The sequence below is a fragment of the Danio rerio genome, chromosome 6 (genome assembly GCF_052040795.2).
Source record: "Danio rerio strain M-AB ecotype USA chromosome 6, GRCz13ab, whole genome shotgun sequence".
NCBI classification, from domain to species: Eukaryota; Metazoa; Chordata; class Actinopteri; order Cypriniformes; family Danionidae; genus Danio; species Danio rerio.
This window is the reverse complement of record NC_141026.1, coordinates 18,695,704-18,710,473: the sequence shown is the minus strand read 5'-3', so window position 1 is coordinate 18,710,473 and position 14,770 is coordinate 18,695,704. Positions and strand designations below refer to the sequence as shown.

Here is a 14,770-nt window from a genome sequence, read left to right as displayed (position 1 = left end):
TGGTAATGTTTATTAAAAACTTTATTCTTGAATTTCTGTGTGATTTTCGTTAAAGATTTCTCTGCTGCTAATGTCGGTGGTGACGCTGTCAAGATTTACTGAAAGCTGATAGGCCTATTACAATGATAGTTATTTAATTTTATAACAAGAGCTTTTAATTAATTATTATTAATAATTAAGATTTAGGAAATCGAATAACTGCATGAATTGTATTCATGAAAATAAAAAAATATCTCAGGCACGCAAGGTCACGCCATTATTAGTTGCTATAGCAACGCGTGTTATTGTATGATTTCTGACCGCATATAAAAACAATCAAACCCATCGCAATCTGTTGGTTGAGAGACGAGGCGACTTTGCAGAGCATTTCTGTGCGATTCCTGAGATTTCTGAAGCTGTTGGAGGATTTCTGAGAAAGATTTATTTTAAAGAGCACAATTTCTCTAATCATCTTTATTTTAGTTATTTTTCTGATTATTTTTTTAAACACATTTTTGTTGCTCTTATTTCATTCCTTCTTCTTTTTCTTTACTTTGTTTTACATTTATTTTTTATATTTGTCTGTATTTGTCTGTTTTATTGCAGGTTGGAGGAGATTGTCCATGTCCCACATGGGTGAAGAAAGAGGAGGTGAGTGTTTTTAATCTTTCATTTGTTTGTCATTGTATATCACTGTATGATGCTGTATGGTGTTTGACTAATATGAAAAGGATTACAGAAGTTAACAAAAAAGATTCATTAAAAATGTTTTGATATACAGAAGATACACGGGACGGCACCACTGAGCTTCCTGGTTTTTTGGCTCCTCTGCCTTCACATTTGGCTGATTCTGCATCCACAGACCAGAGGAACAGCAAGAGGAAAAGGCAGAGCAGCAACCAGCAAACACTGTCCACCTCGTCCAGCAGACCAGCCAAACGCTCTCGCAGAGGTCAGCACAGCTCATCTTTTAGATCTTATGGCTCAGTTAGGAAATGATTTGTCATTGTAGAGACCCCAGCATGTTTTCTCTTTCTCTCTTTTCTTCATTTCTTGTGCTCTTCTGTGTTGCAGACTTGTACCAGAAGGGCCCGTTGCTGGGACGAGGTGGATTCGGCTCTGTGTTTGCTGGGATGCGCAGGTCTGATGGACTGCCAGTAAGAGATTTTCTTCCCTCCTTTGTTCAGACATGCTTTAGAAATGTTGCTGTCAGTAAATGTCATGTGTCACAATCAGGCAGGTGTGATTTACTCTGCTTTTCCTGTCTGCAGGTGGCCATCAAGTACGTGTCGAAGGACCGGACCCCCGAGCGACTGAAAGTTGTATGTTTTGATGTGAATCTGTTGTGTTTGCTGTGTTTGATTGAGTTCTGGATATAATGGAGGGTTTGTCCTGCAGGATGGTCAGGGTCGGCTGCCGCTGGAGGTGGCATTGATGACCCGTGTCACATCAGCTCCTGCCTGCCCCAGTGTCCTGCAGCTGCTGGACTGGTTTGACCGTCCCAGGCGCTACATCCTGATCCTGGAGCGACCGGATCCTTGCCAAGATCTCCAGAGCTTCTGTGAGGAGAACGGCTGTCTGGATGAGCGTCTTGCAAAGAAAGTGCTGGTGCAGCTGATTGCCGCCCTAAAACACTGCGAGAGCCGCGGCGTCCTGCACCGGGACGTCAAACCAGAAAACCTCCTGATCTCCACAGAGTCCCAGGACATCAAGCTGCTGGACTTCGGCTGTGGAGATCTGCTGAAGCGCTCGGCCTACAAATACTTTGCAGGTGAGTTTGAGTTACAGAAGGAAACGTTCTGTTGATGTTTGTGAACTTCTGCTGATCCACTAAAGGGAATTTGTCTGTACTGGAGCATGTTGAGCAGATGTTTGTGGTCTTCTTATGTCTCTCAGGCACTCCTGCATACGCTCCTCCTGAGTGGTTTCGTAGACATCGCTACCATGCGACTCCAGCTACAGTCTGGTCAGTAGGAGTGACGCTCTACAACATCATGTGTGACCGTTTCCCATTCAGAGGCGCACAGAGGGTCACGTCCAGAAGCAGACTGACCTTCCCCAGGAGCTTGTCAACAGGTAAGAGATTCAGACACATTCAGAGATAGCCTGGCGAGCGAGCAGAAGTGTGTTGTTGTGTGTTTCTGAAGACGGTGTTGTGTGTAACAGAGTGCCGTCAGCTGATTCGCTGGTGTCTCAGTGCAGCACCGGCTGATCGACCCAGTTTAGATGACATTGAGAGCCATCCCTGGTTGCACTGCACAGGTGGCCAGTGACATTACACTTATCTAAATCCAGCAGTCATGGCTTGGGTTGCATTGTCAGGTTCAGTGTAGATAAACGCTGTCAATGATTTGTAGAAGGAGAGCAGGAGGGGCAGAGGAACTGAGGAGAACAGATCCTGATCCTGAGCTTCCTCTGCTGCATCTGTGAGCCTCTGTGTGAAGCTGTACGAGCTGAAGACACACACACACACACACACACACACACACACACACACACACACACATCACACACACACACAAGCTAGTCTACAGTTGACAAATGTACAGTTTCTAGACCACTTAGAGAAAAACGGGGGAAGGTGTTAAATAAATCATAAACAATAAAGTTATTTTATACGCAATTACAGCAGTTTTTTTTTGTCTTTACTGGTTTCACTAAAATGTAAATGTTCAAACCAAGGGCAGCACAGTGACTCAGTGGTTAGCACTGTAACCTCACAGCAAGAAGGTCGCTGGTTCGAGTACCAGCAGGGCCAGTTGGCATTTCTGTGTGGAGTTTGAATGTTCTCCATGTGTTGGCATGGGTTTCCCCCACAGTTCAGTGACATGTGGTTTATGTGAATTGAATAAACTAAATTGGCCATAGTGTGTTTGTGCATGTGAGAGTGTGTGGATGTTTCTCAGTACTGGGTTGAAGCTGGAAGGGCATCTGCTGTGTAAAATATATGCTGGATATTTTGGCGGTTCATTCCCCTGTGGCGACCCCTGATGAATAAAGGGACTAAGCTGAAGGAAAATGAATGAATGAACACAGACACTGGAGGAATTAGGAGACTCTGTTCAGTCAGATATGATCATGCTGTCTGTAGTGTGCTGAACTAACTAGACCAAACCTTTATTTGCAATATTTGATGTCTAAATTTAAAACATAAAAATCTAAACTAGCCGAATTGTTTTACTTAAACACAGATCTGTCGATAATAAACTCAGTAAATGTCCATACACGCATGCTGATATTTAACAAATGTTTTTTTTATTTTGAGTGATCTTCAATTTTAGGTAAAAAAGAAAAGTTTCTATGAGAATTTGAAATGAACAATATTGTGTTTTTGTGGACATTGAACTACAAAATTTTCAACATTGAAGAGTGCTGAATAGTTTTTTGATATAATCTTCAATTCCAAGTTAGAAAAAATACAAATACTAAACTTCTTACGAGAATTTAAAGTAAACACTACTGTGTTTTTCTTCTTTTGTGCACATCAAATTGCAAATTATCCCAATATAGCGCAATAAATCTCTTTTTAGGACGATCTTCAGTTTCAGGTTAGAATACAATTATAATTTAAAAAATAACTTTATTTAAACAATATGTTTTTTTCATGTGTAGGTCAACGTTTCAACAGCTCAATCATTTTAAAAAGCATGTGCTCAAACTAAAAGAAGTAAAAAAGTGCTTTTGTGGTGCAGGGTCACGTCTCTCCTCAGTAAGTGATCATAGACAACACAAGGGGGCAATGTTCAGCACAGAGAATCACAGTTTAACTAAAACGTATAAGACAGCGTGTTTTTCATCATCTCAACAGTTTGTCTAATGAAACACACAATAATTTAACATTTATTTTAACAAATACAGCTCATAGTGTTAATAACATTGTTTACTCTACACTTTGTACCGTGATCATGATGATTGTTTCCTTCAGTAATAAGCACTTTTCATATTTGCTTATTTATTTAGCTGTCTTTATCTTATAGCACTCTGTCTTGCTTTCTATATTTTTATCTTAACACAATCTCTACATTTTAAAAGATTTGTTTGCTTAAAATGAGTTCACAACTAAAATTAATGAACAAACTATTTGTTTTCTGAAACTAAATTTTCTTCTGATTTGACTGCTGGACTGATCCATGATTGGGGGTGGGGGGGACACAATTGCACACATGCTATTTAAGGTAAAATGTATTTGTTAGAGCCTTATCCTACAAAATATGACAGGAAATTACATTATTAGTATTTATTGTGGGCCTCCAGACTTTCTTGGGGCCCTAAGCGGATAATATAACTTTTCATTAATAAAAATACCAAGTTTTGGCATTAAAGGTGTGTTTAACTTACTCATTAGGCAGCAACAAACATTTAATTCATATTGTAAGTTCTCTGAACTTAACATTTAAATTTCTTTAAATGATTCACCATGTCATTTAAAATGATTGGTTGTGCTTGAGATTCTGCCTTGACAACCGTGCTGATTGATCAATATATGTTATATGACACAAGGTGGTCATTTTGCTTGTGATGCTGAATTCTCCTGAAGCGCAGCAGGACAGAGGCACTACCTGAACCCATCTGACGAAAGAGAAAAGTTAAATTAGTCAGTAGATATTTAAATGCTTGTATACATCTTTCTTAATTAATATACACGCTGGGGCAACACAGTGACTGAACATTGTTTAAAACAGAGTGCCGTCAGCTGATTCACTGGTGTCTCAGTGCAGCACTGGCTGATCGGTCCAGTTTAGATGACCTTGAGAGCCATCCCTGGTTGCACTGCACAGGTGGCCAGTGACATTACACTTATCTGAATCCAGCAGTCATGGCTTGGGTTGCATTGTCAGGTTCAGTGTAGATAAACGCTGTCAATGATTTGTAGAAGGAGAGCAGGAGGGGCAGAGGAACTGAGGAGAACAGATCCTGATCCTGAGCTTCCTCTGCTGCATCTGTAAGGCTCTGTGTGAAGCTGTACGAGCTGAAGACACACACACACACACACACACATGCACACACACCAGCTCAGAGTGTAAACTAGTATGTGTTTTTAAAATGAGAATATGCAATGAAACAAATATATAATATAAATGAGTAAAACAAGCCAAGAGTAATCTAAATGTTTTTCATAATTAAAAATGGTTGTTTATATTCTGTACAAGAATTCTGTCCTTTTCAAAGAAAATGAACAATAAAATTGAATAAAAAGTAAAAAAAAATAAAAGTCTTTACTGTTTTCAATAAAATATAAATCTTAAACTTTTTTTCTTCTCCAGTAAACAAAATGTTTAAAGTCTGCATGAACTTGAAGTTGCGACTTTTTTTTGTATAGTGACGCAGTTCTTAGAGAAACTGAATATTAAATGACAGCGAGCTGATTGGATGTATTAAAGTAGGCATTTCATTTAGTAAGATTGGGAAAAGTGTTTGGCCAAAGATATTACAACCTAACAGACACATCCTGCTCACCATTTCTGCTTAGTGTCAAAACTGACAGTTGGAGCAGCGTGGTTAAATATGTTAGTCATGCCCAATTCCTAAGATATACGTACTCTATCAATTTATCAGAAAAACAAACAGGAAATGCATTTTTGTATTTCAATTAAGATTTTAAGGGCAAACAAGTTTTGTTTTTTAATGACATGCACAGATAAATAGTTCACCACAACACTAGCAATGTGAGCTAACAAAATCATACGGTCAATTTTGTCATAAGTTAACAGGGACTTTAAAATTAACAGAGACTCACTCACTATCAGTATGATCCTTTAAGAGAAATGGAAACACAGATCAAATTATTTATTGATATAATACATGCTTTATACAGCAAATAAGTGTTGCTAGAATACAAGCACAAGATGCTAAACTACATGCTTAGCACTTTCCCATAGAAAACCATTCTAAAGTAAACACTAAACATTCAGTTACAATATCTTACTCCAAATGTTTACAATTTGTTACTTTGATCAGTTCATGACAAGGGTTACAAAGCATGTTTACAAACATCTGCTTTATAATAAACTACAGTAAGGGCTAACAGAGTACAGTTAATAAATAATCATGTTGCATTTCAGTAACACACTGATAATAAATATACATATGTGTTTCCATGACATAAATGACCAGGTATTATTTCTGCTATAAATATGGCAATAAATAAATGCAGTGGGGCTGGATGGTATCATGTATATATCATTACCGTGGAATCAAATGTGTACTGAAAAAGAGTTTTCTATTCTGTTTATATTTCGAAATGTAGGTGTAGTTAGCTCACGTCTAGCATGCGTAAGGCTGAGAAAGACTCTCTGGCAGTGTTGTCAATTGCTTTATATTAGGGCTGCTCGATATTGGAAAAACCTGACATTGCATTTTTTTTTTTTTTTTTTGCTACGATATACATTGCGATAGGAATATAATTTCACCAGATGATTTGAATAGCTATATTTGGAAAGCTTTTATTAATTTAGATCGACTTGGATGAAAAAGACTTTTTCTATGCAGTTCATCTGCATAAAATATAACAAATTACAAGCAATAATAAATAAATAAACAGTGCTTTATGCTTTTCTGGGGAGTGGAACAGTATTCAAGTACAGAAACAAAACAATCAAATGTAAAATAACATGGTCATCATTGGATAAATAATGTCAAATTTTGATAATATCTTTATCTTTTAATCATTATTAAAATTAATCCTGCATTGTGACTATTGCAAATACGCACATTGCGATATCGATGCTCAAACAATATATTGTTCACCACTACTTTATATTTTCAACAAAAAGGATCACAAAGTTTATTCATACAAATTTTTATACAAGAAATGTAATATTTGTATTTTAAAGGGGAAAACAACTGTTTATTTCCTTAAAGTGTTTACATGTTTGTAATTTCATTTTTGAGTTATTTACTTGGGATATATTTTATATTTGTGATTAGATGTTACTTGAGAAATGTTTATAATGATATTAATAAGGTTTGACCATAAAACTGTGAAATGTGAGATACAGTGGAATTTGTTGTTCATCTGAAGTCATGTGTTATTTACAAAATACACCAGAGATGTTAATGTCTGTTAACTTTACCAGGTAATGATCATCATTTTTGTCATGAAGACTCCTGCTCCGCACCAGAGCCAATGCCTTCCACTGATTGACCAATGGTTCCTGTTCCTGGTTTACCTGTCGCTGGTCAGAAAGAGCAGGATCTGAGGGATTGTCTCAACATCCATCAGTCCACTCTCAGCGGGACTTTGGCTGAATGATTTTAGAATGGCCAAAACAACATGTCAGATGCTCTACATTGTGGTCGGTCCACTTGTTTGTCTAATGCTGTACCATCACTCCTAGTTATCTCATAATCTGTTAAAACAAAATCACATGACTTTCTTTGATGCGCATGTTGGAATTTATTTCAGTAAATGTCTTTCCATCATAGTTGGATGATTCAATTTAGCATTTTAATTCTATGTTTGACGTAATCTCAACTGAAACATGGAGAGAGGGTGGGAAAGATTAGACAAAAAAAACAATCAGCCAATATTGTATTTATATCAATATCACATATCACAGCTCTGCCAGTGAGGGTGGTTAAGCTCAAGCGCATCAAATGAAAAGCAAATGGGAAGCGTCTTGAAAATGGCGGGTTATGTCAGATACTAGAGAGCATTTGAATGATCAAGATTTGATGAGAAACTGAAGTATGAGGTGATGGGGAAAAAATCATTGATCCAATTAGACGAAAGTGAGAAACTGCAAGCTTTGGATGCTTATATCAGTTTTATATCTTCTAAAGACAAATTCTGTCACTCGCTGACATGTAAAAAATATATTTTAATTTCACATTATCTTCAAAGCAACAGTCACCAAAATGACACAATTAGGATCAAAGCCTAAGGGCCCTATCACACACTCAGCGCAATAAGGTGCAAGGTGTGTATGGCGTGATTAGTTGCTATTTTCAGATCAGCACAACTGTAATTTTCATGCTTTGCACCACGTTGTTTAAATAGCAAATCCATTTGTGCCACTTTGTGGACTCATGGGTGTTCTGGTCTAAAAATGTGGTGTGTTAAGGCGTATTGTTGGCGCATTGCTATTTTGAGGAACTGAAATAGGCCACGCTATTGACCAGATGAATGCTGGTTTAAAGTCCTGTACAGAGCGTTAGCTAAAGTTAAAGAGTAAAAGTAAAGCAAAGAGAAATTAAAGAGGCCGACTGGAGGAGGCTCAGTCTTCATCCTCGAACAGATGATTTGTCTAACTGTTTTCTCACTAGTGAAGCATTTAGTTTTTCCACTTACAAAGTCCACCATGTATATAGAAAATGAGCCATGGTGCAACACAGCTGACTCTTACTATACGTTCACACCGAAAGCGTCAAGAGCGTCAAAGGTCGCTTTGGGCGCCCTGGTGACAACGCTGTCTGCCTTCACCTTTGGCGGCAAGAGCGTCAAAATTCGCTACATTGATCTTGTATTTAAAGGGGCCGTTGCAGCATATCAGTCACATTCCCACATAAAACATGCTTTCAAGCGTGAAAATGTTGCACACTTTTTATCAAATTTATTTAACAATGGAAGATCAAGTTGCATGTGGTGTGGCTTTGCTGCACTTAATTATCTAATGTGTCCATATGTCTGAAATATTCTGAAGCAGCAATACTGTTTTGTGCTGAGATTCCCGCTTTTTTAAGGAAAAATATATATAACATTAATTCACATGAGTAACTCACCAGTAACTTTTAATGTATGTTCCTGTGAGAAAACATTGCAAATAATTGGAAATCCAGTGACCGCAATAATCAAACCCGTGGAAACAACTGTGGTCAGAACCAAAGTTCACTGTGACTGTGTTCTCTGGACTGCTCTCGTGCGGCAGACTTCTACATTCTGATTGCTTGCTGCCGAACCACATCATAGCTCATTACCAAAAAGTTAACTTGATTTCAACTCTCTTCGACGCCCACACCGGTGAAGGCGCGCTGCACTACTCCTCACTGCCGACTTTCATTGAAAATGAATGAATTCCGGCTACTTTGGCGCTGTCGCCGCTTTCGGTGTGAACATACGGTTAAAGATGAGACTCTGATTGGTTTAATGCACATTTTGCTGAAAACACACCCATAACTCATGAAAAGAATAAGCACAACCCTGTCGGACCATGCGCCAGAGCACAGAACATATTTTCCTGTCCTTAAAATGGCAAAATTGGATTCGGACATGGTCTTAATGCTTTTGTTCCATGCACTTTAGACTTTATGCTTAGATTGATAAAATAGAGACCTTTAAGGGGCAGTTTCAAAGAGTTATAAAATAATTTTGTATGGTATTTTGAGCTGAAACGTCACATACACACCCCAGGGTCATCAGAGACTTATTTTAGATCTTGTAAAAAGGGGCATAATACTGTAGGTCCCGTAACATTGTTATTTCAGACTGGGTCTCTGCTTCATCAGTGTCTGGGTGATTGCCTGTCACTGTGGACCAGTAGTTGACATGTCCAAACACTACTTTATTTCCAATACGAGGCACAGAGAGACAACTCATTTGCATTTAAGGCACATACACAGAAACAACACTTTTTAATCTGACAAAACAACTGACATTTTCAACAGTTTAAAACAAAAACAATGTATATAAATAAAGATATGTAGAGTATTTAAAGCTGAAACTTCACAGACACATTCTGGGGACACCAAAAATAAAATAAGTGAATAATAGGTGCCCTTTAAATGATTAGTTCTCTTCCAGAATAAAACGTTACAGATAATGTACTCACCTCCTGACAGTGTGCCACTGCAATAGACACATTTCATGGTTATTAAGGTTGATGAGTCGTCAATAAATGATGATCAATTAAGGGAATTTATAATATCAGGCATCACATACAGCATTACTCATATTGAGCAGTTCTATCACTTTAAACACTGGGTCGGTAATGTGCAATGCTTTAAACTGTGCAGTTTTATTCTGAAACAGGAAGACAATGGTCAGTTTCAGCATCTTGAATGGGGTGGGACATATCAAATACCAGAAGAGCATTTGATTGGTCAGCAGATGTGATGAGCATCTGAAGTTTGAGGTGTCATCAAATAATTTCTTGTTTCATTTTGCTGGAAATGGCAAATCCTAAAAAAGTATTTACATTTTTTTAAGAAAATGACCAATCATCATGCTAGGCAGGCGAGGCAGTGGTGCAGTAGGTAGTGCTGTCGCCTCACTGCAAGAAGGTCGCTGGTTCGAACCTCGGCTCAGTTGGGGTTTCTGTGTGGAGTTTGCATGTTCTCCCTGCCTTTGTGTGGCTTTCCTCCGGGTGCTCCAGTTTCCCCTACAGTCCAAAGACATGCGGTACAGGTAAATTGGGTAGGCTAAATTGTCCGTAGTGTATGAGTGTGTGTGTGAATGTGTGTGTGGATGTTTCCCAGAGATGGGTTGCGGCTGGAAGGGCATCCGCTGCGTAAAAACTTGGCACTGTACTAAAATGTTGTGTGTTGTAAATGTATCTGATCAGGGGACATAACAGATACAACTATAGTGACTGTGATGATGAAAATTTATTTGGAAAAAAGAGACTGGAAAAGAAAGGCAGAATGGAGGATCTTTCAGAAATTGATGCAGCACCGCAAGTACCATCACCACCAATGACTATGGCAGAATCCTTAAGAACACCATCAAGATGCACAGTTACTTTATGTTCCAGTACCCCTAGGAACATTTACAGTCCTTGTTCCAGTGCAGTTGGAGATCAAGACAGAACTTATTGCAACTCGTCATGTCTTTGTAAGAATTCAAAACATCAGTAAATTTGTAAAGGCTTAATGCAGCTAGAAAGTAAAGATTAACTAGAGAACAACAGCAGTATCTATCCCACTGTTGAGATATATGAGATGTTATACTAATTCATTATTTGTGTTTTTTAGCATTACTGACTGAACTTATAAAATCACAAGAGGTCATAAAGCAGCAACTGGACCTGATTCTCAAAAATCAGCAAAAACAAAGCAGTACTCTGCAGCGGGATGAAACTCCAGATGCAAGCACATTTGACCTTCCTTTGTCCAATTTATTTGATTTAGAAAAGCTTGAACATCAACTAAAGGAGCAGCCCGAACAAAGGAAGAAAGTGGTAAGTTCAAGCTCTTTTGTATTTTTTTTTTATTTTAATTTATTTTTTGTTTGTTAGTTTATTTTACTTATTGGTAGGTTTTCCACTAAAGAAGCAGTGTGGCGTATCCTAGGAAAGCTTTTGGTCAACTCCTTGGCTAAACAAATGAACTGGAGTGGGGCAAACCAAAAAGTGGCTTTTCGTGCACTCACCCTAAGGACTGTCGTAGTCAGTAAGTTGATTTTAAATATACATTTCAATACATTTAGAGGCTGTTATTCATCTGTGCCAAAATACCTTTTATGCAGATTTAAATCATTAACCAGAGGAACAAAGAATCTTTATATAATGTGATTTTAAGTCCCATTTAGGTTGTACTTATGTGAGAGCAAACATGAATCTGTTTTTTTTTTTTCGATTAACATTTGTACTTGTTCACAACAAATCATCTGTTTATCTTTTAATCACAGATGCAGTGAGGACAAATGTCCATACCAATAGCGCCACTGATGAAGAGGTGGAGAAATACATCACAAGGTGGCTACAACTTGCTCCTGATAGGGTTGATGGAAGGAAGGAAAGAGAGCAGCTAATGTGTCAAATGTCTAAATCACTTTATTTTTTTAATATATTTTATTTTATAACAACATTTTAAGTGTATTAAGATGTTCCCTGATACTTGGGCAATTTGTTTCTTTCACTTTCTCTCTATATATAGAGAAAGTATATTCATGCTATATTCATATATATTAGCTATATATATTCATGCTATTTCTTTATATATACAAACATATATATATATATATATATATATATATATATATATATATATATATTTATATATATATATATATATATATATATATATATATATATATATATATATATATATATATATATATATTATACTATATTTGCTATTTCTTAAACTGGTTTCTGTTCAGGTTTTTTATAAAAAAAATAGCTGTTTTAAGATGTCTTGTGCAATTTTATAGATTTTTACATGGGTATTTTAAGTTGTTTCCTTTTTTTAATTTTGTGCAGTTTCTAAGCTTTTTTTTTTTACAGTCTATTTGGAAACTTTTGTGCATGTGCAATTTCAGAATTTTTAAAAAATCTTCCTGTTTACTTAAATTTGTTTATAATGTGTCATTATTCTGCAGCTTCATTGTTATTGCTTTATTGAAATTTTTAATTCTTGAGTAGTACAACGTATTCAATTTTATTATTATTTGTTTAATACTTGTTTAATCAATAAATGTTTTTTGTTATTTATTGTGTCCTTTGTTTGATTATTTGCAATGTAGAACATGTATGCTGTTTGCAATTTATTCAAAGGTTAAACGCTTATTTACTGTTATATCAACACAAATGGTCTATAAGTTGTGACTATATTGTTCTCTGGTGACTTAAACTGTATTTACACACACACACACATAAATAAATATAAATTAGAGACACAGCTTAGATACCGATTGAGGGACGTAAACAACAACAATGGTTCTCATTCTTTCCTGGATTACATTTTTAATTAGCTCCCAGGAATCCAAAAAGGTCCACATATTGATTTTATAATGGAAGTCGTTTTAACATTAAGATATGATTAAATTGCCATTGCTTATATACTTAAAAGATGGCGTTACAGGGACCCAAATCCTAACAGAATTATTATTATTATTATTATATTCTACAGTGCTTCACGGAAATCATGCACTGCACGTTTAATCAGGGTAATTGCATTTGGTGGCGCGGTGGCGTTGCTGTGGTTACTATAATCAGTGACGTTCTAAAAAAGAATGTGTTCGAAAAGCCGTCGATGACGTTGAGAAAGTGTGAGTTGCATTAATTAGCTCCAGTCGTGTTTCTTAAAGCAAGTTACATTTCGTATCAAACTGTTTTAAAGTACTAAACGCTGTTACAACCAAACACCGTGGAAATGTTTTAAGCTCTAAATTCGCTAATTATACAGAACACAAGCAGTAAAAAGCTTACCTTTTTGACCGGAATCCACGTGATATCTTTGAAAAACCAAACTTTTTCTTCTTGTGATCTTCGTGCCATGGTGGTTGACAACCAGCTTTTTGGAGCATTACCGCCACCGTCTGGATTGGAGTTTGGATTTTGGAGTTTGGAATTTAGTAACGCATGTGTTTATTATGAAACCAACTTCTGCTTTAAAAAAAAAAACAGTCAGCACAGGAGCGTGCTATCTCAAAAATAAGCTAATTTTACATAGTTTTTCTCTAGATGACATGTATAATCTATTTATAAATAATATTGTTTTGTTTGCGTCTAAACATTGCGACCATCCACACTAAATATTCTTTTTTTTTTTTTTTTTTTGCTATCGTACCATGAATATTTTCTCAAATTATCATTAAACATGGAGCTAACAGATTACTAGATAAAATAAGAACTTAATCAGTTGCCATCAGCCGAGTCCTTGCCAGAAGCGGCCAGGACTCTACAGACAGACTCGGGCCGGATATGGTTGACCGGAATCGGGCCAGTGCTTTACAGCCGCATCACAGCCGCATGTGCGCGAGCGAGCTGCGGCCCGCACTCGGCCCGGATAACACTCGCCGATGCCGAGTCGGAGCCGGAGGCGCCGGAGGGCAGCCGAGCTCGGGCCGATTACTGCCTGCTATCTGGGAAGTGTCTGACCATCGCTGACATTAGCGGTATGTAAAGATCTTTCTAAAAGTATCATTTTAAGTTGTTATATTTGGTTGTTTCTACGTGCTTTTGGTGACGGACAAAGATTTTACTATTTCTCTGTCTAGTTAGACTGTGGATTGTACTGAATGTTGGTTGGAATGTGAGATTGCCTTCTTAACTTATTTTGGCGACTTGTCAATTTTAGCCATTTGAATATATCTATTTTTCTAGTTTGTGTATTCTGTTGTCTTATTTAGCAGCTTATTCATTATCTTAGAATGATTTTTGTTATGTTGTCAAGTTGGTAAACCGATAGATAAAACATTTTTGTTTGTTTGTATGCTTCATTTGTATATTGCTATTTAACATTTGCAGATTGTTATTCGTTATATCATCAGATTAATTGATCTGTTATAATGTATTTGTATGCTGTCAGCTTTAACACATATTCCATATTACTGCTGTATTTATTTACTGTTTTATTTAATTGTAATTTATGTCGTCGGCCTGTTCAACATTTGTAGCTTTTGATTGTTATTTCTTTTATTTACAGCTTTACTAATTATTGTAACACATTTATTTATTATAAGTTCATAGATTGTCATCTAGTAGAGGATTTACTTATAGCTGCAAAATATTAGAATAGAATCAGATTGGAGACAATGGTAGATGAAACCTTCAAAAAATGGTATTAAGTTTAATTAAGGACTTGACATCTTTTTTAATTGTATTTTGCAGATCAGAAGGGACCACATGAAAAAAAAGGGAAATTACACACCACAGCAACGACTGGAAATGGAAAAACAGATGGACGGCTGCATCGATGGAAGTCCTTCCAGGATGAAAGGGGTGTTGTTAAGTATAGATAAGTGGTTCTCAAACTTTTTCACTTTAGAAAGAATTTGTCTCTCGAAGTACGACCTATGCTTATATAAAATGTGTTTAAATTAAGTTAATTAAAATCATTACCATTCGTAAAAAATAAAAAAATAAATAAATGCTGTACTTAAAGGTAAAGTATTAGCATATAGGAGCCTATA

At 36.7% G+C, this 14,770-nt stretch overlaps 1 protein-coding gene and 1 long non-coding RNA gene across 6 annotated transcripts; both read left to right on the top strand.

The window, feature by feature from the left end:
- Window positions 1-333: 333 nt before the first annotated feature.
- On the top strand, window positions 334-2,600 carry LOC137488052 (serine/threonine-protein kinase pim-3-like). Its single transcript, XM_087257079.1, has 9 exons — window positions 334-371; window positions 586-630; window positions 761-931; window positions 1,054-1,136; window positions 1,251-1,301; window positions 1,378-1,750; window positions 1,876-2,055; window positions 2,146-2,241; window positions 2,337-2,600. Exons 2-9 carry the CDS (start codon window positions 603-605, stop codon window positions 2,363-2,365), a joined length of 1,011 nt encoding a protein of 336 aa, XP_087113205.1. The 5' UTR covers window positions 334-371; window positions 586-602; the 3' UTR covers window positions 2,366-2,600.
- A 4,562-nt stretch (window positions 2,601-7,162) lies between these two features.
- LOC147843469 (uncharacterized) lies at window positions 7,163-14,589 on the top strand. 5 transcript variants are annotated; one of them, XR_015493492.1, is made up of 5 exons: window positions 7,163-7,222; window positions 10,888-11,000; window positions 11,171-11,304; window positions 11,543-11,609; window positions 14,469-14,589. It is a non-coding gene; the product is annotated as an uncharacterized LOC147843469 (long non-coding RNA). The 5 variants fall into 5 exon arrangements; XR_015493493.1 differs by lacking the exons at window positions 7,163-7,222; window positions 11,543-11,609; window positions 14,469-14,589 and having other exon boundaries at window positions 10,963-11,093; window positions 11,171-11,258; XR_015493495.1 differs by lacking the exons at window positions 7,163-7,222; window positions 10,888-11,000; window positions 11,543-11,609; window positions 14,469-14,589 and adding an exon at window positions 11,006-11,093 and having other exon boundaries at window positions 11,151-11,285.
- Window positions 14,590-14,770: the final 181 nt, after the last annotated feature.

Bases quoted from the DNA above. Each gene is read 5' to 3' on its own strand.
- LOC137488052 (XM_087257079.1), top strand. From the start codon at position 603: ATGTCCCACATGGGTGAAGAAAGAGGAG. The intron at 631-760 runs GTGAGTGTTTTT...TTTGATATACAG, and splicing joins CATGGGTGAAGAAAGAGGAG to AAGATACACGGGACGGCACC. The intron at 1,302-1,377 runs GTATGTTTTGAT...TTTGTCCTGCAG, and splicing joins CCCCCGAGCGACTGAAAGTT to GATGGTCAGGGTCGGCTGCC.